Source organism: Polypterus senegalus, chromosome 4, assembly GCF_016835505.1.
Source record: "Polypterus senegalus isolate Bchr_013 chromosome 4, ASM1683550v1, whole genome shotgun sequence".
In the NCBI taxonomy this organism is placed as follows: domain Eukaryota; kingdom Metazoa; phylum Chordata; class Cladistia; order Polypteriformes; family Polypteridae; genus Polypterus; species Polypterus senegalus.
In genome coordinates, this window is record NC_053157.1 from 81,050,256 (window position 1) to 81,073,934 (window position 23,679).

Consider the following 23,679-nt stretch of genomic DNA (forward strand, 5'->3'; position numbering starts at 1 on the left):
TACTGTTGGTATGATGTTCTTTTTCTGAAATGCTGTGTTCCTTTTACGCCAGATGTAACGGAACATTTGCCTTCCAAAAAGTTCAACTTTTGTCTCATCAGTCCACAAGGTATTTTCCCAAACGTCTTGGCAATCACTGAGATGTTTCTTAGCAAAATTGAGACGAGCCCTAATGTTCTTTTGCTTAACAGTGGTTTGCGTCTTGGAAATCTGCCATGCAGGCCGCTTTTGCCCAGTCTCTTTCTTATGGTGGAGTCGTGAAGACTGACCTTAATTGAGGCAAGTGAGGCCTGCAGTTCTTTAGACGTTGTCCTGGGGTCTTTTGTGACCTCTCGGATGAGTCGTCTCTGCGCTCTTGGGGTAATTTTGGTCGGCCAGCCACACCTGGGAAGGTTCACCACTGTTCCATGTTTTGCCATTTGTGGATAATGGCTCTCACTGTGGTTCGCTGGAGTCCCAAAGCTTTAGAAATGGCTTTATAACCTTTACCAGACTGATAGATCTCAATTACTTCTGTTCTCATTTGTTCCTGAATTTCTTTGGATCTTGGCATGATGTGTAGCTTTTGACGTGCTTTTGGTCTACTTCTCTGTGTCAGGCAGCTCCTATTTAAGTGATTTCTTGATTGAAACAGGTGTGGCAGTAATCAGGCCTGGGGGTGGCTACGGAAATTGAACTCAGGTGTGATACACCACAGTTAGGTTATTTTTTAACAAGGGGCAATTCCTTTTTCACACAGGGCCATGTAGGTTTGGATTTTTTCTCCCTAAATAATAAAACCATCATTTAAAAACTGCATTTTGTGTTTACTTGTGTTATATTTGACTAATGGTTAAATGTGTTTGATGATCAGAAACATTTTGTGTGACAAACATGCAAAAGAATAAGAAATCAGGAAGGGGGCAAATAGTTTTTCACACCACTGTAAGTGGATAGGACTGGCGAGCTTTGTTGGGCTGAATGGCCTGTTCTTGTCTAGAGTGTTCTAATGTTCTAATATTCTAAACAATATAAATAATAATTTATGTAATTGTAATTTTATAAAAACCTTTATACAACTAAATCGCACCACTTCTTATACCCATTCACTCATTTTCACTGGAGCATTTTGTTATTCCTGGTTACTGGTAGAGCAAAGACGGTCCAGCAGTAATAACCACAAGCCAGACACCATCCATAATCAAGATGCCTGTACATTTCATGGTAAACCAGTACAAAAATATTACTTCTGATGAACTCATATCCTTTTTATTGCGATACAAAAAGGTCCATATATCTCATGAGTCTAATAATTCTAATAAAATGTCACAGGGAGCTGAAACTCATCCCAGCGGCATACCAGGGCACTCTCATTCTCACTCTTACCAGATTAATTTAATCTACCCAGTTCCCATTTAGATGTAAGTTGAAACATTCAAGAACATGTTAAACTTCACATGGACGGAATCTGAACACAGGATTTCTGAGATTTGAGGTGGCAGCACTAATGCCTGCTTCTCCCTGTCGACAGGTTAGATTTATCACCTGAGCTCAGTGCCTCAGTCTTTAACTGGCATTGCCAAACTCTTCAGTTTACAATCCTGAAGTCTTCTCTTTGATGTGCAGTTGTGGAGAGCTGTCAGTGCATGCATATGTACCAGAGAGAAAGAAAATTATGTTTGCATCTGCCAGCTACTTTCTGGCAAGTGCTTGAGTAACAAACTACCATAGAGTTATTTTTGTCAAAGCCAAGACAGATATTTAAAATCTGTTGTAATAGTGCCACCTATTGGTGCTATCCAGAACTTGAAACGAGGAACAATAAAGTTCTGTATCACAAAACAATTTTCCAAATAAACTTCTTTATTAAACAAAGAGAAAATGCTATGCACAAAAAATAGTACACTAATCAACCCCTTTTGGTCCTAAGTTTGTCAGCTTTTGCCAAAGGAGCATTTCTCTGTTAAAGCCATACTCACTGCTGGAGTGAATTAATGAATACAAGCAATGGAATCAATAAGTAATATGAGCAGGCTTCACAAGTTAACCTTCCCTGTCCTGTAACCCATTGTGTTAGAAAGTGGCTCCTTTAAAACAAACCACACTGCTGTTGCTGGAGGTGGTAGAGTTAAAAATGCTAAGATTTGCATTGGGTGTGATGAGGATGGACAGGATTAGAAATGTGAGTACATTAGAGGATCAGCTCTAAGTTGGATGGTTGGGAGACAAAGTCAGTGAGGCGAGATTGCATTGGTTTGGACAAGTGTAGAGGAGAGATACTGGGTATATTGGAAGAAGGATGTTAGGAATAGAGCTGCCAGGCATGAAGAAAAGAAGAAGGCCTTAAAGAAGGTTTATGGATGTGCTGAGAGAGAACATGAAGGTAGGAAGACATGGAAAAAGTTGATCCACTGTGGCAACCCCTAACGGGAGCAGCTGAAAGAAGAAGAAGAAGTTAAATGTCTTTGTGCTGTTTGAGCCTCTTCTTCTTCTGTCCTCAAACCAATTCTCTAGGTTCCATTTTCACCCTATGGGTTACGAACTCTAGAACTCCACAGTTAGACATCTCCCTGTTCACAATCATGTCAGTCAATTTGCAGAGCTGAAAATGGGAGATTTCCAAAATTGTGAACTGGAAGAGGTATCAGTGAAGTGGAGATGTGTTGCAATCTTTAGAGAAAATATATAAGTGAGAAATGTTCCACAGCTTGTCTTGGTTCTCCCTTTTATTTGTGGTCTAGGGATTGAAAGCACAGGAGAAGTCCAGAATGTAGAATGCTTACTGCCTCAGAACATGTTTTGCTTTTCTCAAAGGCAGGAACAGAAGCCAAAAGAAGAACATGCCATGAGGAACACCAGAAGTACAAGACACCCAGTAAGGTCAGTTTGGCCATTCGCTGACTTCTAGTCATGTGGCTTGGATAATGCCTTTAAAAGGGATGGCTAGAGGTCAAGTACCAGTTCACTTCTAGAAAAGTAGGCAAGAAACTCAGGCCTGCAAAGGATGTCAGCTTTTAACAAAACCTGTTCCATCAAGGCAAACAGACTGTATGCACTGAAGATTGTGAGAGATGGCCAGCAGTTTACCCCGGCCAACACATCCAGGCCGGTAGATGGAGTCCTTCCTACAACATGGAGGTGCTCTGGATTCCCGCAGGGAATCAAGGAAACTGGACTTTGGCTTCACAGCCCTGCTGAATACCGTGGGTGTCGCAAAAGGACGCTGCGGGGAGAAACGAAGATTGTTGTTTCTATTATAACCCGGAAGTACTCCCAAGTCATGCAGATAGAAGGACAGAAGTACTTCCGGGCTGAAGAAAATCTTCATCTGACCCAGAAGTGCTATTGGATCATATGGACTGAAGGACAGGAGCACCTATTTAAAGGACTTTGGGATGCCCAGCAAGCGGAGCTGGAGTTGGGAGGAGGTGTGACGGAGCTGCTGGGTGGAGAGGAAGATTGATTTATTGTTATTGCATGGGATTATTGGTTATTGTGGCGTGTGTGGTGTCTACTGTGGCACAATATCAAAATGAAAAGAAAGTAAAATTATTTCTAGTACTTTTACTTGGTGTTCTGGACGTTTGTCTGTGGGGTTTCACGGGGCAACAGTGACCCCTAGTGTCACAAGAGCTAAAGAGTTTACAAGAAAGCTTAAGAAAGACTTGATTTGAGTCCGAAAAATAATATTCTTTTCCATCTGCAAATCAATAACTTTTTTTATTACAATGGAAAGGTTGTGGTTCAAGATTGCTGTCTAGTTGTCTAAGCACCCAACCTCAGTTACAATTCATACCCATATGTTCATAATTAATTGAGCTGTTTCTGTGGTTGACTGGAGTGTTAACAGGATTAGGATTAGTCGTATGAAAAAATCTTCCTAGAAGTTAATGAATTTATCAAAAATAGGGTAATATTTAGTGTGCCGTTTTAAAAATGTGAAAGATAAGCCAAATAAAAAACAGTTCTGAAAATATCAGGAAAGTAACGTCACCAAATGTACAAAAATGCCGCTTCCAAATCCACTAATTCTAGGAGGCTGGAGTCTATCCTGTGTGGAGGACTGCCGGCTTTGTGTTCCGGCCCTCACCCCCAGGCCGCCAGGAGGAGCTCTCCCAACAGCAGGATCGTGCCCCGAGTTCCAGCAGGGCCTCATGGACTATGTAGTGTTTTTACACAGCCCTGCTGGATACCTTGGGGGCCACTGGGAGTCGCTGTAGGGGGGCTCGTGGGCTCTTGTGTGCCCTATAACCCGGGACTACGTCACGGTCACGTGACAGGAAGGAACGACGTGCTCCTGGGTTGAAGAAAAGGACTGTTTAACCTGACCCGGAAGTAATAAAGAACTGTGGACTAATTGGGCAGGAACACCTCCGGGTCAGGGGCTATTAAAGGACTACGGGCCAGTCCAGACACTGAGCTGAGCTGGGAGGTAGGAGGGTGAAGTGTCTGGGTGAGGAGGAGAGAGTATTTTCATTGTGTTGTTTTGTAATTTATGAGTAGTGTGGAGGGTGCTTTGTGCACAGTATTATTAATTAATAAAAAGTCTGGGACTTTTATCCAGTGTCTAGCGTGGTACCTGAGGGTTCAAGGGAGCACTAGCGCCCCCTACTGCCACACCTGACACAATTAAGAAATGAATGTAGACAGAATGGCAATACATTTCAGGGCTAATTCATTTACTCACACACCCATATTCACTTATGGGTTTAGGTAAATTTGGACTATCCATCAACCTACTGGTGACAAACGAGAGCGTCTTTCTGAGATAGAAAAGCATGACACTGGTGGGTTTTATTTTTATTTCACTAGTGGGAAAATTAAGAACACTTACTTTGAAATTGGGACAGGCTTCCATGACCCTGCCCTGGATAAGGTGGTTAGGAAGATGGATAGATGTTAAAACGAATCAGTAAGCTTAACATGCATCACAGGAAAATTAATTAAAGGAATTATTTTTTAAGATTGAGCAGCACATGGCAAAACCTGGAGTTTTACTGAGCTATCAGCATTGGTTCAGAAGAGGAATGTCATGTTTTTACTAACATACTAGAATTCTATGAGGAAGCAACAAAGGAGAATCAGCAAAGTGGAGCATTTGATATTATTTATCTTGATTTTCAGAAAGCTTTTGATAAGGTGCCACATGAGAGTTTGGGCATCAAACTTAAAGAATTGGGAGTTCAGGGTAATGTTTGTAAATGGATGTAAAATTTGCTCAGACACAGGAAGCAGAGGGTGAACCTTATCAGAATTAGCTGTTGTTAAGAGTAGTGTTCCACAGGGGGCAGTGCTAGAGCTGCTGCTATTTTTAATATATTTAAATGATTTGAATAGGAATATAATTATCAAGATGGTTAAGTTTGCAGATGAAACCAAGCTAGGTGGATTGCAGATAATCAAGAATCTGTTGAATTACTACAGAGGGACGTGGACAGCATGCAAGGCTTGGGCAGATTTGTGGCAGATGAATGTCAGTAAATGTAAAGTATTACATATAGGAAGTAGAAATGTTAGGGTTTGAATACACAATAGGAAGTTTTTCTTTACACAGTGAACAATAGACACCTAGTCTAAGGTTTCTAAACTCTTTTGGGGCTCCCCGAGTGGGACGATACACCAAAGAGCATCCCAAAGCGTGATCGCCGCGTCTGTGGGAGATAACATATTGGTCACTGGGGCAACCACAGGCAAAACAAATCCTAAAAGATCACGTTCACGATGTAAGCACCTGCTGTCGATGGGTTATGCAAGGAATATTGTAAATGCAGGGAACAGTATTACTTGGCCATTAACCTGGTCACGACCCTGCCTGATTGCTGTTCCTGTTTCAAGTTGAGTAAAGCTGGTTTTTTCTAAAGTGCTGAGACTCAGCCTCGTGTTTTGGGATGCAAAACAGGGACTCACACATCACAATAGGATAAGCTACCAAGTAGTCTTGGACAGTAAGACTTCAGGGACTTTTAAAACTAGACTTGATGTTTCTTTTTAGAAGAACTAAATGGAAGGGTCTGTTGAGCTTTGTTGGGCTGAATGTAATGTTCTCATTTAGATAATTCTAATGTTCTCATTTAATGTTCAAATAAGGGTCATCATTATATTATGCTACACAACCAAAAAAGCCCTAAACAGATGAAAAAAACTTTTATTCTTTTACATTAAGAGAGTTTTCCCATTAAATTTATTTTGCGCAGTGGAGGGATTCTCTGCTCTTTACATGGCTCTTTGACAGCCACAGGCGGAAATGCAATCGTGTATGTCTGTCCACCAGTCTCCGCACTTCAGTGGTCACCAGACAGGTGACAGAAGTCCCAGGATGACAAAGGGGACACTGCAGGTTCACAGCCCGGGAATGGAAGGTGTGGTGATTGAGGCTTGAGATGCCATCGCCCCCTCATGGGGGGTTTAGACAGTCTGGTGCTATAAAGAACTGGGACTCCCCCACCCCAGTGTGGGGATTGGCACAGAAAACAGCTGGGTGTTGGGCACCACAGGAGAGCCGGACCCCCAGTCTAGCATGTCGGCCATCTTGAGTGGGCAGCCAACAGTGCTCCTTTTAAAGTTGAGGTTGTGTGATGCCATCCATCTGCCCGAAGGGGACTGGGCGGTCTTATGGTCTGGAATCCCTGCAGATTTTATTTTTTTCTCCAGCCATCTGGAGTTTTTTTTTTTCTGTCCACCCTGGCCATTGGACCTTACTCTTATTCTTTTTTAATTCATGTTGACTTATTTTCTTTTCTTACTGTGTCTTGTATTTTTCTATTCTTCATTATGTAAAGCACTTTGAGCTACATTTTTGTATGAAAATGTGCTATATAAATAAATGTTGTTGTTGTTCTTTGAGGTGGCTCAGTATCATTAAAAGGACTGCTCACCTTTTGCCACACTAGTTGGAAAGGCATGCAACTTTGCAGGCTTGCCACTTATATAGGTGCCCCTGACGCTGGTTATGTAATGTCAGCTCATGCTAATGGCTCATCCTTGGCTGTTATAACTTGTCAGTGCCATTACAATATTTAGTACAGAGACTTAATTCCTGCAGCTCCTGATAGCATCTAACATCTCATCAACTGACTCATATCTTTTAAGTTATGACAGGAAAGCATTTGCAGAGGCAAGAAGAAGAGTGCATACAAAATGACGTCATGAACAATATAAGCCCTTTAGTCACTGGGTTGGCTTCTGTTTTGACTTGGGAACAACTGATGGCTTGTCGCTTATGACTCGTTTGTGTCCAAAGAGCCTAACATCATTTCTTAGCTGAGTCTTTGATTCAGTTTGCTACAGTAGGCCTAATTGAAACAGTGCAGCTGAAAACAATAATTTTACCTGCAGATCAATCATCCTGACACTACAACAACAACAACAACATTTATTTATATGGCACATTTTCATACAAGCAGTAGCTCAAAGTGCTTTACATAATAAAGAATAGAAAAATAAAAGACACAATAAGAAAACAAAATAAATCAACATTAATTAACGTCGAATAAGAGTAAGGTTCAATGGCCAGGGGGGACAGAAAAAAGAAAAAAACTCCAGACGGCTGAAGAAAAAATAAAATCTGTAGGGATTCCAGACCATGAGACCACCCAGTCCCCTCTGGGCATTCTACCTAACATAAATGAAACAGTCCTCTTTGGATTTAGGGTTCTCACGGAAGGACTTGATGATGATGGTCACGTAGACTTCTGCCTTTTAATCCATCCATCATTGTTGGAGCATCATGAAGCTTTGAGTAAGTGGAGGTGGTGCAGGCCACCACCACAAAGAAACCGGAAAAAGAAACAGAAAAGAGAGTAGGGGTCTACCCCACTACCATGTATACCTTTTGGATATGAGATTAAAAACAGAATATCCAGAGACAAAGGCATTCAGACATAGGGAGAATGCTTGTACTTAACTAACATAGCGTCTTGGCCAGGATTTGAACTGGGACTCTGGAGCAGTGAGGCAGCAGCACTGTGCTAGCCATGCTCACGATATAAACATCATGACAGAGAAAGGCAAAATAAAGCTGTAAAGTTAGAAAATATAACAGGGTGAAACATTATCAAAGGTTCAGTTTCATTCAGGATATTTTTGTGTAATGGCTTCCCTGACTACAAGCTCAGAATACAAAGCTCCAGCTGGGGCAAGTTCACATACAAAAATGTAACTGAAAATTTTACAAATGACTAATTTCATAATTAATAAACATGTAAAGTTACAGACTAGTTAGAAACAGGAAAACATCCAACTAATTAAAGGTCATAAAATGGCTTTGTATTCACCATATCGTGGAAAAGGTTTTTCCCACTGCCTCATGAGCATAATGATTATATAAGTAGCTATTACATATTGTGATATCACCGAGAAGTCAAAAACACACTTCTGATGTTTATTGTTTGTTTATCAGCTAAGATTTATATCGGTTTAAAATCTGATAGTACTTATATTTTGAAAGTTGCCAATAGAAGGAAAAAGTAGCAAATTAAAAGCAAAGACTGCATTTTTAAAAACATTGAGCGTCTGATCTAATCTGGCATTCATTATGCATGCATGACTGTAGCATGGAAACAACAAAAGTTCATTAATAACCTGCCACACTCACTGGCATCAGTGCTACTTGTCATAATGCATCATCAGTACAACCCATTTAAATCTTTTATAGAAATCTTAAAATAAAGCATAAGAACATAAGAAATGTGACCAATGACAGGAGACCGTACAGTCCATTAAACCCATTTGTTTGACAAATAACTAAGCTCTCTCAATATCTCGTCCAGATATCAAGTTTTCAGCCTCAACTACATCTCTGGGTAGTTTGTTCCAGATTCCCAGCACTTTTTTCGTAAAGAAATGTTTCCTGGGTTCAGTCATTAAATAGTGATGAATGAAAATTGAAGAGTTTGCTTGGCAGTGAGTTTGGTGAAATCACAGAAATATTCACAATATTTGCTGAACTTGGCGAAATGAATTAAAATCAACAGGGAACAAGGAACTGAACTGGTCTTGAGTGGTCTTTTAAGTGTCCATGAGGGCTAGGGAAAAGTTTGCCTACTATTTTGGACCTATTATTATGGCCAAATATATAATCTGAGTTGTGAGAAGCAGGTATAACCACTGCACCACTGTGCCTCAAACACCAAAAGACGCAGATGGAATAAATATCATAAATAAAATACAACAAATGGCCATAAACTAACAATAAGAAAATAAAATTTATATCAGTCCAGCATAGCTAGCAGACTTTTGCCTAGCCCCCAGAGACACTTTAAATACCGTCGCACCACTATAATTTACTCAAAAATGGTTCTGAATTGATTTTAATGCATTTCATCAAGTTGAGCGAATATTACAAACATTCACATGATTTCGCCGAACTCATGCCAAAGTGAACTCCGAAATGTTCGTTCATCAGTTGTCTTAAATTCACTGCCCCTTAATTTCCACTGGTGTCCTCAAGTATGTGATTCACCTTTGAGTTGAAAAATTCTGCTGGATCCACTTGATCGGTGCGTTTGAGGATTCTGAAGACCCGAATTAAGTGCCCACGTAATCTCCTCTGCTCAAGACTAAGCTAGTTGAATTCTCTGAGTCTGTCAGAGTAGGACATGTCCTTAAGTCCTGAGAGGCACCTTGTTTGCTGTCCTCTGCTATTATGTCTTTTTAGAGTATGGTGACCAGAACTGCACACAATACTGAAGATGTGGTCTCACTAATGCATATACAGTCTGAGCATAATACCCCTAAATAAATCCTTGTTACAACTTGCATCCTTTAAAGCAGAGTCTCCCATCGTGTACTTATACTGTGCATTCCTATAATATTCACTCATTTATATTTCTATAGCCATAAATTTGTTGTGCCTTGGCAGGACCAGCACTCTCTTAGACTGAGCCACAAATTACTTCAGATTACAGACAATTGAGCCTCAGGCTCCAGCAATGAGAGATGACAATGGCTGCCATCACATGGCACCCTCATGCACAAACTCCCATTCATTCACAGAAGTCCAGTTTACAATTACCAATTAGCCTAACAGGTACATCCTTTAGATGCAAGTGGAAATTTGGTGTACAGGTCTACCCCTATTTACTGAAATGCAGGCTTGTCTTCGAAAGACATTTCTTTACAAACAACTTTTGGTATTGCTTGGACTTTATAACTCTCTGTTCTCCTCCTGGACTTAATCAGCACCACTGAAAAAATCAACCGCCACACAGCGGTATACTGTATACTTGAGTACAGGTTTTCATCTAGCCTTATAGCTAATTGTTGTACTGCTTTTCTTGCGGTAAAATTAAATTTTTGTTATTGATTGCTTGTTAATTGGTACATGTTTTAGTAAATTGGCCTTGGGTCTCGTCTGATTCAAACTAAACAATTTGGAGATTTTTACACAACAGTAACTTTGAACGCCATTTTCTTTAGGCACCGATCCACAGAATAAGCTCAGAAATTCATCTGCAAAATAAAAACTATAATTACAAAGCTAGCCCTAGTGAAGGCTTACATTTCTGGTTTTGTTTCTTTTCCATTCTAGATTGCTCAAGAACAGAATTTTCTTGTGAGGTTGTTCCTTTACTTGCTTTTAGGTTTAAATTGCTGCCTGCCTTACCATCATAGGCCCATGAGCATGCAACCTCACCTCTATGCCCAAAACTCATGGTCCTGCTCAAGAGCGGCGTTTGGGCGTGGCAAGTGGGGGGCCCCGCATTTGAGGTCCATGTGCCCGGTTCGAGTGTATTTGTCAAGTTATATTCTCCAGCATATATATATTTGAGATGCTTCTAAGAGGAACCCTTTTAAAATCCCTCTTCAAGTTCAAATTCCGTACATGTACGTCTTTGAAAACATTCCATAGTCCACCTTCATTGCCTGAAAAGGGTCGCCAGTATAATGCCTTCCTAAAATAGGCATAGCCCATTAGTCGCTGGGTTTGCTTCTGTTTTGACTTGGGAACAACTGATGGCTTGTTGCTTATAACTCAGTTGTGTCCAGAGAGCCTACCATCGTTTCTTAGTTGAGTCTTTGGTTCAGTTTGCTACAGTAGGCCTAGTTGAAATAGTGCGGGAACTGTTTGGTAGTGGAACGCACAGCAACGTTTTATTACTGGTTTAGCTGTATTGCTGTCGACGCCATGAGTGTAAGAGATCATGGTGCACTTTTTTAATAGATTATATTATTATATTTTCATAAAGTCTGTGTGTTATCTTGCAAAAAAGTAGCTGAATACTGTAATGAGAAAATCCGGTGTATGTTAACATTATTTTTATTAAATTTGCACGCAAGTTTATACAGTCCACACATACCGGCAACAGCTTTTGAGGCAACCGGGCCCGCGTAGGGTTGGTAAGTCCTAGGCTCCACACACCCCTAAGGCCACCTCTGGACCTGCTGCTATATAAGCATTGAGTGACAGATGCATGATATTCTGATGAGGAATCCAGAGGCACTTGTAGTCACTTGTGACCTGAGCACATACGAGAACTGAAAACTAGTCACACAAATACAATTAAAACGAGGCATCCCAATTGTCCTTTTAATATGTACATGTAGTATAAACACCATCTTGCATTTCCTAATCCTTCAGAATTAGGTTGTGGCCAACTAATCAGCAAAGAAACTTCATTTGACCTTTCAGTTCAGTAAATACTGAATTTCTCCCAAATGCACTCATAAAGTTCATCTTTGCTTTCTACGTTTAGCAGCACCCTGACAACAGCTGAAGTAAACAGCAAACAGCTATTTCCATTGTAGCCACTTACCTGAGATGTTTTTAACACATTTGATGAACCATTTGAAATATTTCATGTTCCAAAGGCATTGCATTATACAAAATTATACAAATCAGCGTGCCTTAAAATTGAATGGCAGATTATTCTAATTTAAGATACACTTACACTACAACAACTACATCACAAGTCTATCAGGGCCAAGAAATTCTAAATTCTAAACAATCACTTTAGTTGCCATCTTACCTTTTCATCTCCAACTTTAAAATCACTATAAACAGCATACCGCTGCTCTCCTTCAAAATCCGCCAGATTAATTCTCAGGTTGTAATTTCCTAGAAAGGAAAGACAGTATTAAGGCTTTTCATACAATTGTGATCACTTTTGTCAGGAAGGGGAAGGATCTGTGAAGATGATGATCTGGAATTCCAAATTATCCCTTTAATATTAACCAAAGTCTACTAAAAATACATTTTAGATAGAACGGCTTGTTTGTCATTTCCCATTTGGCATTTATTAATTAACCATTTTATCTGCACATTGCATTTTGCACTTCTAATTTTTGCATTTTTTTCTTTTCTTGCTTTTATTTGCTACAGTATATGTTATCCCTCCCAATTTTTGGAATTACCTCAAATTTAGAAATTTCAGCATTATATCTGAGTGTATTTGTCTAATTTAATTATAAAAGAACTAGCACAAAAAGCATCCTACAGCCTCACCCTATCAATTCATTTTCACCTTCATTCTTGAGCATTTTCCACCACTTCACAATTCACATTCATAAATGATCTCTCATGCAAATTACTAAATGCTGCTCATCACCAGATCCACAACACCTTCACCAGCAACACACACATACAGCAACTGCATGAGCATGAAGACTACATACACAATAACAGACAACTGTAGTGTAGTTTAAAAAGAATGTGATAAAGCAGACTGAAAACTTTGCCATAAAGTAATAGTTTGGCTCATGGATTACATGTACATTAAAACACAAGAGCTAAGGAAAATGGTTAGAATGCGAGAACTGAGATATCATATCAAAGCTTTCAGCATTATAAAAGAGTCCATTGATCTAAGTCATAGGTTTATAGAGTCATTGTTGTTTCTAGAGTACAAAGAAATTCTTACTTGCATGTGCTAATCAACACACAACACGTCACCACTCTCTGGCACCATGATCAGTAACTATTACTACCTTACCTTCAAATCTTCCTTACCTCATAACTTACTCCTTACCTGAAATAACTATCTTATCTGAAACTTACAATTGCATAATTTAGTATTGTGATTCAGTTCTGCATTAAACTAAAATGTATTGTAGTGACCTCACCATAAGGAAGGAAAAAGAAGACACGTAGGACGAAGAAGTGATTACAGAACAACTTACTTGTAACACTTGTGAACTGGGACCCGGACACAGGCAGACGGACATCATAGTTTCACCACACACCGTTTATTTACAAGAATATGTACAATTTGGCTCACGTGCACCCCCAGTGCCTCTGCACTGTTCCCCCAACTGTCCAGGCCACACAGTCTCTATGCCTCTCTCCTGGCCGCCTCCCGTCCTCTCTCCAGCTCTGTCCTCTTCCACCCGACATCCACTGCTGACTGGAGGGAGACGGCCCCTTATATGGGAACCCGGATGGGCTCCAGCTGCTTCCCGGCAATCAGTCTTAGCCACACCCCAGTGTGGCGGAAGTGCCGGCTGCACACCCGGAAGCCGTCCGGGTGTCCCCTGTCGTCATCCCCCCAGCACTTCCTGGTGTGGCGGAAGTGCTAGGCTCCAGGGATATGCAGGCATTTGGCCACGGGTCCCTACAGGGCTGGGCTTCCAAGCCCTTTACCCGAGGCCCCTTACATAACCAGGACGGACGCCCCCTCACAGTCTGGAGGAGGCACAAGCCCTCCTCCGGTCCTCCTGGGCGTCCCCGGCCGGGGACCACACACTCTAAGAAAAATGCATGAATGTAAAGCAAACTACTTACAATTATCCATAAACCCATCATTGTTATGGCCCTGAGAAACTCCATCAAAGAAAAACTCTGGTTCCTTACACATCCATCCATCTTGCACACCTGTCCGTCATCCTCCGGACTGTCCAGAAATCCCTACCTCCATTCCCAGTCCCTCCAAATGATACCAAACTGTGTGAATAAGCTAGCTTCATTCACCTTTCCTAATTATGTTAGCTAATACAATGATGCCTAGAATAATATAGAAATAATCACAAAATGATTGTCAAACCACATCAAATCACACTAGTTTTCTAAAACATTACATTGCAAAGATTTGAAAGCCTTATACCTTTAAATGATAACTTACCTTTTGTAAATAGCTTCAAAAAGGGTTTACAACACTATTCGTAAGTAATAGTTCATTTGGTTCATGTAGGCACTTTGGTGACAGAAAATAAGCCCCTCCTACTCAACACTGTAGTCCCTCCCACTTAACATTGCTCCTACTACTTGACATTCAGCTCCTGTGTGCAGCGATACCTTTCTCCCAGGCTGCAGTGATACCCTCCTCAGTCCCCTGTTCAGGGTACCACCCCTTCTCTTCCTTTTATTGTCAATCATATCTCAGAAGGCAGTCCTTCATGATGCTCTCCACGATCTCCGCTAGACTCAACAGTCCATTTTCCTCAAGGCTTCACCCCGGCCCAGATGTTACAATTATATTCCTGTTATTATTTTATTAAAGATAAAGCTGATATGATATCCCTATGATGGGTGGCACGGTGCCGCAGTGAGTAGCACTGCCGACTCACAGTTAGGAGACCTGGGTTCATTTCCCGGGTCCTCCCTGCATGGAGTTTGCATGTTCTCCCCATGTCTGTGTGGGTTTCCTCCAGCTACTCCAGTTTACTCCCACAGTCCAAAGACATGCAGGTTAGGTGCATTGGCGATTCTAAATTGTCCCTAGTGTGTGCTTGGTTTGTGGGTGTGTGTGTGCCCTGCAGTGGGCTGGCACCGTGCCTGGGGTTTGTTTCCTGCCTTGTGCCCTGTGTTGGCTGGGATTGGCTCCAGCAGACCCCCGTGACCCTGTAGTTAGGATACAGCAGACAGAGAGTAGATTCATATCTGGTGGCATGGATCATGGACTATCTTACAGACAGACCTCGGTATGTGCGTCTCGGGAACTGCAGGTCTGACGTTGTGGTCAGCAACACAGGAGCACCGCAGAGGACTTTACTTTCTCCGGTCCTGTTCAGCCTATATACATCGGACTTCCAATACAACTCGGAGTCCTGCCATGTGCAAAAGTTGATGATGACACTGCTATCGTAGGCTGTATCACGAGTGGGCAGGAGGAGGAGTATAGGAACCTAATCAAAGACTTTGTTAAATGGTGCGACTCAAACCACCTACAACTGAACACCAGCAAAACCAATTAGCTGGTGTTGGATTTTAGGAGGCCCAGGCACCTCCTGAACCCTGTAATCATCAGAGGTGACTGTGTGGAGAGTGTGCAGACCTATAAATACCTGGGAGTGCAGCAGGATGATAAATTGGACTGAACTGCCAATACTGATGCTCTGTGTAAGAGAGGACAGAGCCAAATATACTTCCTTAGAAGGCTGGCGTCCTTCAACATCTGCAATAAGATGCTGCAGATGTTCTATCAGATGGTTGTGGCGAGTGCCCTCTTCTACGCGGTGGTGTGTTGGGGAGGCAGCATAAAGAAGAAGGATGCCTCATGCCTGGACAAACTGGTGAGGAAGGCAGGCTCTGTTATAGGCATGGAGCTGGACAGTTTGACATCCGTGGCAGAGCGACGGGCCCTGAGCAGGCTCCTGACAATCATGGAGAATCCACTGCATCCACTGAATAGAATCATCTCCAGACAGAAGAGCAGCTTCAGTGACAGACTGAGGAGATCGTTCCTCCCCCACACTATGTGACTCTTCAGTTCCACCCGGGGGGGTAAACGTTAACACTATACAAAGTTATTGTCTGTTATACCTGCATTTTTATCACTCTTTAATTTAATATTGTTTTTTATCAGTATGCTGCTGCTGGAGTATGGGAATTTCCTCTTGCGATTAATAAAGTATCTATCTATCTATCTATCTATCTATCTATCTATCTATCTATCTATCTATCTATCTATCTATCTATCTATCTATCTATCTATCTATCTATCTATCTATCTATCTATCTATCTATCTATCTATCTATCTATCTATCTATCTATCTATCTATCTATCTATCTATCTATCTATCTATCTATCTATCTATCTATCTAAACTCTTCCCTGTTTCTTTACTCTGTCTAGTTGCTTAAGGTTACAGATGTGGGGGATAAGAGGAATTGTTAAAGTATCTGATCACAGAGTGTGTATGGGATTTTAGACATTTTATTAAGATATACACAATAAAGTGTATAAAGGAGAAAATGTGATCACTATGTGACCTTACACCAGAAGCAAAGTTCACAATGATGGAGAAACAAATAAAACCAAAAAGATTAGCTCTTTGGGCTTTGGAACAAAATTTTAACCCCATTACTTGCTAAACTTCAACTTCATACACCTTGAATTACTTCTTTCATAGCCTCACTTTCCTTCAGCTTAGGTTTAACCCACACTATCTCCCACTTTAACTGATATTTCTTCACAAGAGTAGCATACAGCATTTATTCTTTCACTATTTCATTTTTGCCATTAGAAATCATCTTAAAAGTCTTCTGATTATCCGATGCCACTACTTCCTGGTAGCATCTGGGCACTTTGTGATCCTTATATTGTCTTATTGAAAAACTACAGTCAATAAAATAGGAATCCCAGCCATCAAGCTGCACTTTGCTAAGGCTGAACGTGCAGACAGAGACATCTCTCAGAGTACTGGAAACCAAACTCTGAGCTTCTGCCTTGATATCTGGAAACATCTATCCATCCATCCATTATCCAACCTGCTATATCCTAACTACAGGGTCACAGGAGTCTGCTGGAGCCAATCCCAGCCAACACAGCGTGCAAGGCAGGAAACATACCCTGGGCAGAGCGCCAGCCCACCGCAGTGTATCTGGAAACAATGATTCCACAATACTAAGGATGGTGCCTGACTGCAAGCTCACCAGAAGTACATTATTTCAAAATGAAATATCAGCTTGGTAAAGGTAGACACAACCCATGCAGGTACTCACTTTGCTTTGTTAGATGGTGCAGTTTTTCATTTCCTAACCAGAATTCACCTCGGGTACTGCGCTGATTTCCGAAGCCTTCCTTATATTCATTCCAGGACCTGTGTTGCAGAGAGACACAAGTTATACTTTATTTAAAGAAGGAATCTCAGTCAAGGTCCAGATACTTGCAGAAATGTCTAAATGACTTTCACTCATTTCAAAAGAGATTGGCCTTGATATTTAGATATTCACATGTATGCCTCAGATATTTATCCTTCAGAACTTTACCTTCCTTGATTGTTTATTGGTATGGATATGAGAGTCCATGTATGCTTATGCAGACGTGAAAAGTCATTAAAGAGATTGTCCCATGTAAACCTCATCAAGTAAATTAAAGAATGAAAAGAGGTAAAGTATTGTTTATTCTAATATGGCCTGGACACATGTCTTGGTACCCCTATAAAAGATCAAAAATAATTGGATTAGAGTGATTTTTCAAACTAGCTGCTTTCTTTAATTAGCACCACACATGTTTCCAATTGTGCAATCAGTCGCTCAGCCTATTTAAATGTGGGAAAAGTAGCCACTCTGCTCTTTGGTGTCATTGTGTGTCCCACACTGAACATGGACCAGAGAAAGCAAATGAGAGAGTTGTCTGAGGAGACCAGAAAGAAAATGATAGACAAGCTAAGACCATCCTAAAGTAGTATGGTGTTCAACAGCGCAGAAAGGAAGTGAGAATGGTAGATAAACATTAAAGGACAACATCAAAAGAATTACAAGCTGAACTCCAAGATCTAGGTCCATAAGAGTCTGATCTCACCATCTATTGCTTTTTGAGTGACAGTGGGCTCAGTGGAAGAAGATCCTGGATGACTCCACTGCTAAAAGAAAAACATCAAGAAGCCAGACTGAAATTTGCTGAAATGACAAGCTGCGATGCTTCTGAAAGAATGTCTTTTGGACCGATAAGACATAAGTGAAGCTTTAGGACAAGTCACATTAGCTCTATGTCCTCTGATGAAAAAATGAAGCTTTCAAAAAAAGAACACCATACCTACTGGTGCTTGAGGCTTGGTTATATTTTAGGATTGTTTTGCTATACCTGGCATTGAGTCTGTGCAGGGAACAATGAAATCTCAAGACTATCAGGACATTCTGGGGTGAAATGTACTGCCCAGTTTTAGAAAGCTCAGTCTCAGTCGCAGGTCATGGATCCTCCAACAGGATAATGACCCAAAACACGCAGCCAAAATCACCCAAGAATGGAGAATAACAAAACATTGGACTATTCTATGAGCCCTGCTTTGAAGCCTATCAAACATCTATGAAAAAACCTGAAACATGCAGTCTCCAGAAGGCACCCTTCAAAACTGACACAGATGGAGTAGGTTACTCAGGAAGAGAGCACCAAACTCCCAGTTAACAGACGCAGAAGTCTCATTAAGAGGTTGTGCAACAAAATATTGGGTTAAGGGTCCCATTTTGTCAATGCCATTTTCATGTTTGTTATTATTTGAACCCAGTAACGGCGCACCGCATGATAACGTGCAGTGAATACACTTGACTTGACCGTTCTCTGTACGTTTAGCATTTGCTTGCTCAGAGGTTGATGCACTTGCTGCTTCCTGAGCAGCTCTTCTTTTGTCCACTCTATCAGTCCACTTCTTCTCTTCTTTCGTCAGCTTCTTTTCGCGTTTTCACATAAAAAAGTCAGTGTTTGTGTTGCAATTACTTAATTTTTCACTTAAGCTGTCACTAAAGTCTCCAACCTGCCTTAAGAATGATTTAAGATATGAAGAAGTAAGGGTTATGACGGCTAAGGAGGTGGGGAATGAGAAGGACGCCCATACGCATGCGCCACATGGCCGTCCTGCTAGCTGCTGCCAAGAGTTGATTCTATAACAAAATAACATAAAAAAGAGGAATAACCTTGGAGGTCAATCATCATCACCCTGAAAGCGGATAGTAGACATCATGTAATATACGTGTACCGAATTTCAGGTCAATAGTTCAAACAGTTTACAAGCTACAGGTGATTTAAAATCCTGGACAGACAAACGAATAGCCGGGGTAGCGTATTATATATAACGATATTCTGGTGAATCAAAAAGTCTAAAGCAAACAAAGTCTGCTTTTTGTGAAAAATGGAATAAACAATGATGGGTGTCAATTACTTCTGTCAGTTTTATGTTATTTCAGAGACAATTATGGCTTCTTTGTTTTTCATGGAGGGTACTGTTGTGATGTGAGATTTTACATATAACTTGATAAATGTTTTGTATGTCTTTATTTATAATTTAGGCAAACCCAATGTAATTTAGTGGTACCTTGGTGAGAGGCATTCTTGTTTATCCCCCCCATGTTTACGACTTTTATTTGTAATTTTACGACAGGATTTGGGGGATGTGTCTTAAACCAGTTTGATGAGCATTTCTTTGCTAAAGTCTTTTCCCCCATCCCCCACACAAAGCCAGGTTAGCGTAATATATGGTCTTGGGGGTGGCAGGAGATAAGATGTTCTATTTCACCCATTGGTCTGAGGTATGGCTGTTTGGAATTGGCTTGTCTCAGAGGCCTTCAAGTACCATGATATCCTATTGGCTGTAGGTAGTTGGACAGAAAACCTATAAATTTGCTTGCTCAACCACATTCTCTCTCTCTGACCCACATATGATGAAGAAGCATCTCTCTTGCTAACCTGTGATGATGAAGACAACACAATGAAGAGCACAGCTCAGCAGCCATATTGAACAGACATGTGGCTGAAAGCTGAGCACCAACGATGCCTTAACTAGAGACATTTTAAGTAACTGCAAGTCTGTGTGCCACCTGAATTACACATCACCATTTAATCAGGTTGTATGGTTGCCAATATTCAAATGTACTTTGCATTTTGTTATTATTTATGAATATTATCAGTAATACATTATTTTATGTGTAACTTAACTCCTGCTTGTCTTTTTACTACATCTAATTGCCTGAGGTTATAGATATAGAAGGGAAGGTGGGGATAAGTTATATAAAATAATATCTTATAAACAGTGGTAAGTCTGTGAGATTAGGCATTCTAAGGCTACATATTAATAATACAATAGGGGAAAGTAGAGCAACACATATATTACTCTACCAAGATAAAACAGGTACCAACAAATTTGTTCCCGTCTGTAGATTTGGAATTCTTTGTATTTTTCTGTTACGGTTCAGCATTTGTGAATCATTGTGTATGCTCTGAGTCCTTGCAGAAATACACTACAGAGATACTGACCATTTTTGTTGTGCCTGCTTTTGCAATGATGTCACAATATAACAAAGAGTACTTTTAGTAATTTAGTTACTGGAAATGTGCCCTCAGGATTAGTAGGGCAGTGGAATATTTTAATGATTTCCTCTAATTACACCAATCAAATATTTTACTGTGATTGCCTCAAGCAATTTGGGAAACAGAGTTACAGTTTATTAGGTTGGACACTCTCTTTGTTGTTTGTATTTTTTTAAATAGTTTCTTATTTATGTCTGCTCTGCATTTTATCTAGTGCATGGACTAAACATTCATTTACGTGGTTCATAGAATTTAAATATGACAAGTGAGTTTTAAAACCATACACAATAAAGATAGTAATATGTAGTTAAAAAGCTGCAAATCAAAAGAGACCAGCTGGAGTAGTATCTTACAGTGGAGCTTCTGAAATGCCCTCATCACTAAATTAATTAAAATACTTGAAGAAAAGAAACCTGCCAATACAAAAGAGCACACAGACTGGAATAGCACAGTAATGCATCTACAGTATTACATAGTTACTTTTATATAAAACGTCCTTAACAAACACTTCTTTGGGTCTTCATAACACTTACAAAACAAAAGTAGATCAGTTATTCATCTTTATGCAGTGTGCCATGTTGCCATGATGGTAAAAATCCTTGTTAATATGAAGGATTCACCGGTCTTCTGCTAAATATGTAATGTCAAGAAAGATGTGTCTCGGTTAAGTCACCTTGGACCACTCCAAAGTGAAGTTTTATTAGTAGATCACTGAATGGATGAGTAGTAATTTTCTCAAACCAAATAAATAAATAATAATTTTATTGATTGTCACAAATTGATATAATGAGGGTATTGGAAATAAGCTTGATACATTAGGATTAAAAGTCAAGATGAAGGTAAAGAATTTAGGTGGTAATTATTGACTCTGTCCTGAATTTTAAATCACATATTAATGAGATTACTAGGACAGCATTTTTTCACTTAAGAAATATAGCAAAAGTTAGACACCTTATAACATTGCAAGATGCTGAAAAATTAGTTCATGCTTTTCTTTTCAGTTGACTAGATTACTGTAACGCACTCCTCTCAGGACTCGATTGCAACGAGTGCAGAATGCAGCTGCCAGAATCTAAACTAGGAAATGGAAATTCCGCGCACATCACCCCAGTTTTGATGTCACTACACTGGTTACCTGTGTCATTCAGAATTGACTTTAAAATACTGCTTATGGTGTACAAAGCCTTAAATAATCTCACTCCATCTTTTATCTCAGAATGCCTTTTACCTTACACTCCAAATCGTAACCTTAGATCTTCAAATGAGTGTCTGCTTATTATTCCAAGAGCTAAACTTAAATGAAGTGGTGAGGCGACTTTCTTCTGTTATGCACCTAAAATATGGAATAGCTTGCCAATAGAAATTCACCAGGCGAATACAGTGGAGCACTTTAAAAAACTGCTAAAAACTCATTATTTTAACATGGCTTTCTCATAGCTTCATTTTAGTTTAATCCTGATATTCTGTACATGCATTTAATTATCATTATCATTCATGGTGGCTCCGAAATCCATACTGACCCCTACTTTCTCTGCTGTTCTTTTTCCAGTTTTATGCCATGGTGATCTGCGCAACCACCTCCTGATCAAAGCACCATGATGTCCCTACATTGATGGATTAAAGGCCAGAACTCCACATGACCGTCATCATCAAGTTATTCCATGTGAAGCCTGAATACAATGAGGACTGATTGAGATCATTTATATTAGGTAGAATGCCTAGATGGAGCTGGTCAGTCTTGTGGCCTTGGACCCCCTGCAGATTTTGATTTTGTTTCCCCAGGCGTCTGGAGTTTTTTTGTTTTTTTCTGTCCTCCCTAGCCATCAGATCTTACTTTTATTCTATGTTAATTAGTATTGCCTAATTTTATTTCAGTATTTTGTCATTTTTCTCTTTCTTCATCCTGTAAAGCACTTTGAGCTACATCATTTGTATGAAAATGTGCTATATAAATAAATGTTGTTTTTGTTGTTGCAGAGATGAATAAACACTTCACTGATTCTGATACTGATACAACATAGGAGTGGTTTTGGGACAACTCTGGGAATGTGCCTGAGTCGCCCAGCCAGAACCCACACTGGAAATTAATCGAACATTTCTGGAGATACCACAAAAATAACTGTTGTAAATGCCAGAGAGGAAGGACAGGCATCCTGGCCAGGATAAAGGAAGGAAGAGGAGACCAGGCGCACAGCAAGCAGATCATCCCCCCACATGACTTGTGGCAGTGTCCCTCTGACCTAAACCTGATCAGGACACTTCCATGGTTGCATGGGAGTTGGAGTCCGGAAATGCAGCCCTGTTGAGGTTGTTGGGCACCACTAGAGGGAACTGCCAGGGGAGGACTGCACTGGTTTCCAAACATGATGGAAATGCTCTGGACAACCTGGACAGGAGACCAGAAGCGGATCCCTGGTCTGGTTTAAAAGGAAGCTGGGAGGCAGAGAACAACACTCAGCAATGGAGAGAAAGGGGAAGGATTGGTGATTTATCGTTGGGTTACTGTATTGTATAATTGTGGCTAATGGTTGGAGCGGTGTTCATTGGAAGGTGTATTGTGGAATAAAAACCCTTTGTTTTATTTATACATTGTGAGTTGTATTGCTGTGTCTGTGGTTTGGGGCTCTCTAGCACCCCCTTGTGGTTACAACGCCCTTTGACGGTACTCATCTAACCTGTCTGAACTTCAGAGGATCTAGAGAGACAAATGGCAGAAAAATCCCTAAATCTAGGTGTGCCAAGTTCATTGCGTCACACCTGAAAAGACTTATAATCGCTGCTGAACAGGCTTCAACTAAGTACTGAGTAAAGGGTTTGAATACTTGTGTTAATATGATATTTCAGTTTTTATTTTTAATTAATTTACAAAACATAAAAATTCCTATTGTCACTTTGTCATTCTGGGATAATAAGTGTTGCTTAATGCGGGGAAAATATTAATTTCAATGATTTTATCAAAAGGCTCCAAAATAACAAAATTATTAAAAATTGTGAAAGGGTCTAAATATGTACTTTATGAATTTACTGTAAGATTTCTAAACTGTTTTGGGACTCCGCCTAACGAGATGACACGCAGAAAAACGCAAATCCGAGTCGATTGCATTCACGCTATAAGTGCCTGTCGTCGATGGGTGATGGAAGGAATGTTATAGATGCAGGAAGCAGTATTATTTGGCCATGACCCTGCCTGATTGCTGTGTCTGTGTATGGGAGAGTGGTAGATCCCGCTACAACAAATAACGTGCTGTTCCTGTTACAAACTGAATAAAGCTGGTTTTGCTAAAGTACTGAGATTCAGACTCGTGTTTTGGGGTGCAAGACAGGGATTCACACATCACAATATATATAAACACAGATACTAGTAAGTACTGTTACGCCCTACTCTAGATCTTTTTGTTACACTCTAATTTGGTGCTGATGACTTAACTGAGTTCTGCCCTAATTGCCCATTGTTAATAAATCACCTGGGTTGTTGGTGAGGTGTACATTATAAAAGCTTGTTTGAGTTTTAGGTTAGAGAAAG

The 23,679-nt window shown here is 40.4% G+C and overlaps 1 protein-coding gene across 1 annotated transcript in view; it reads right to left on the reverse strand.

Annotated features, from left to right (window-relative positions):
• The window catches only part of fgl1 (fibrinogen-like 1), a 94,488-nt gene that overhangs the window by 30,952 nt on the left and 39,857 nt on the right, over positions 1 to 23,679 (reverse strand). Inside the window, exons 5-6 of the mRNA XM_039750947.1 lie at positions 16,856 to 16,953; positions 11,946 to 12,034 (exon numbers count right to left, since the gene is read on the reverse strand). Coding sequence (XP_039606881.1) covers positions 11,946 to 12,034; positions 16,856 to 16,953 — 187 coding nt within the window. The remainder of the gene's footprint in view (positions 1 to 11,945; positions 12,035 to 16,855; positions 16,954 to 23,679) is intronic.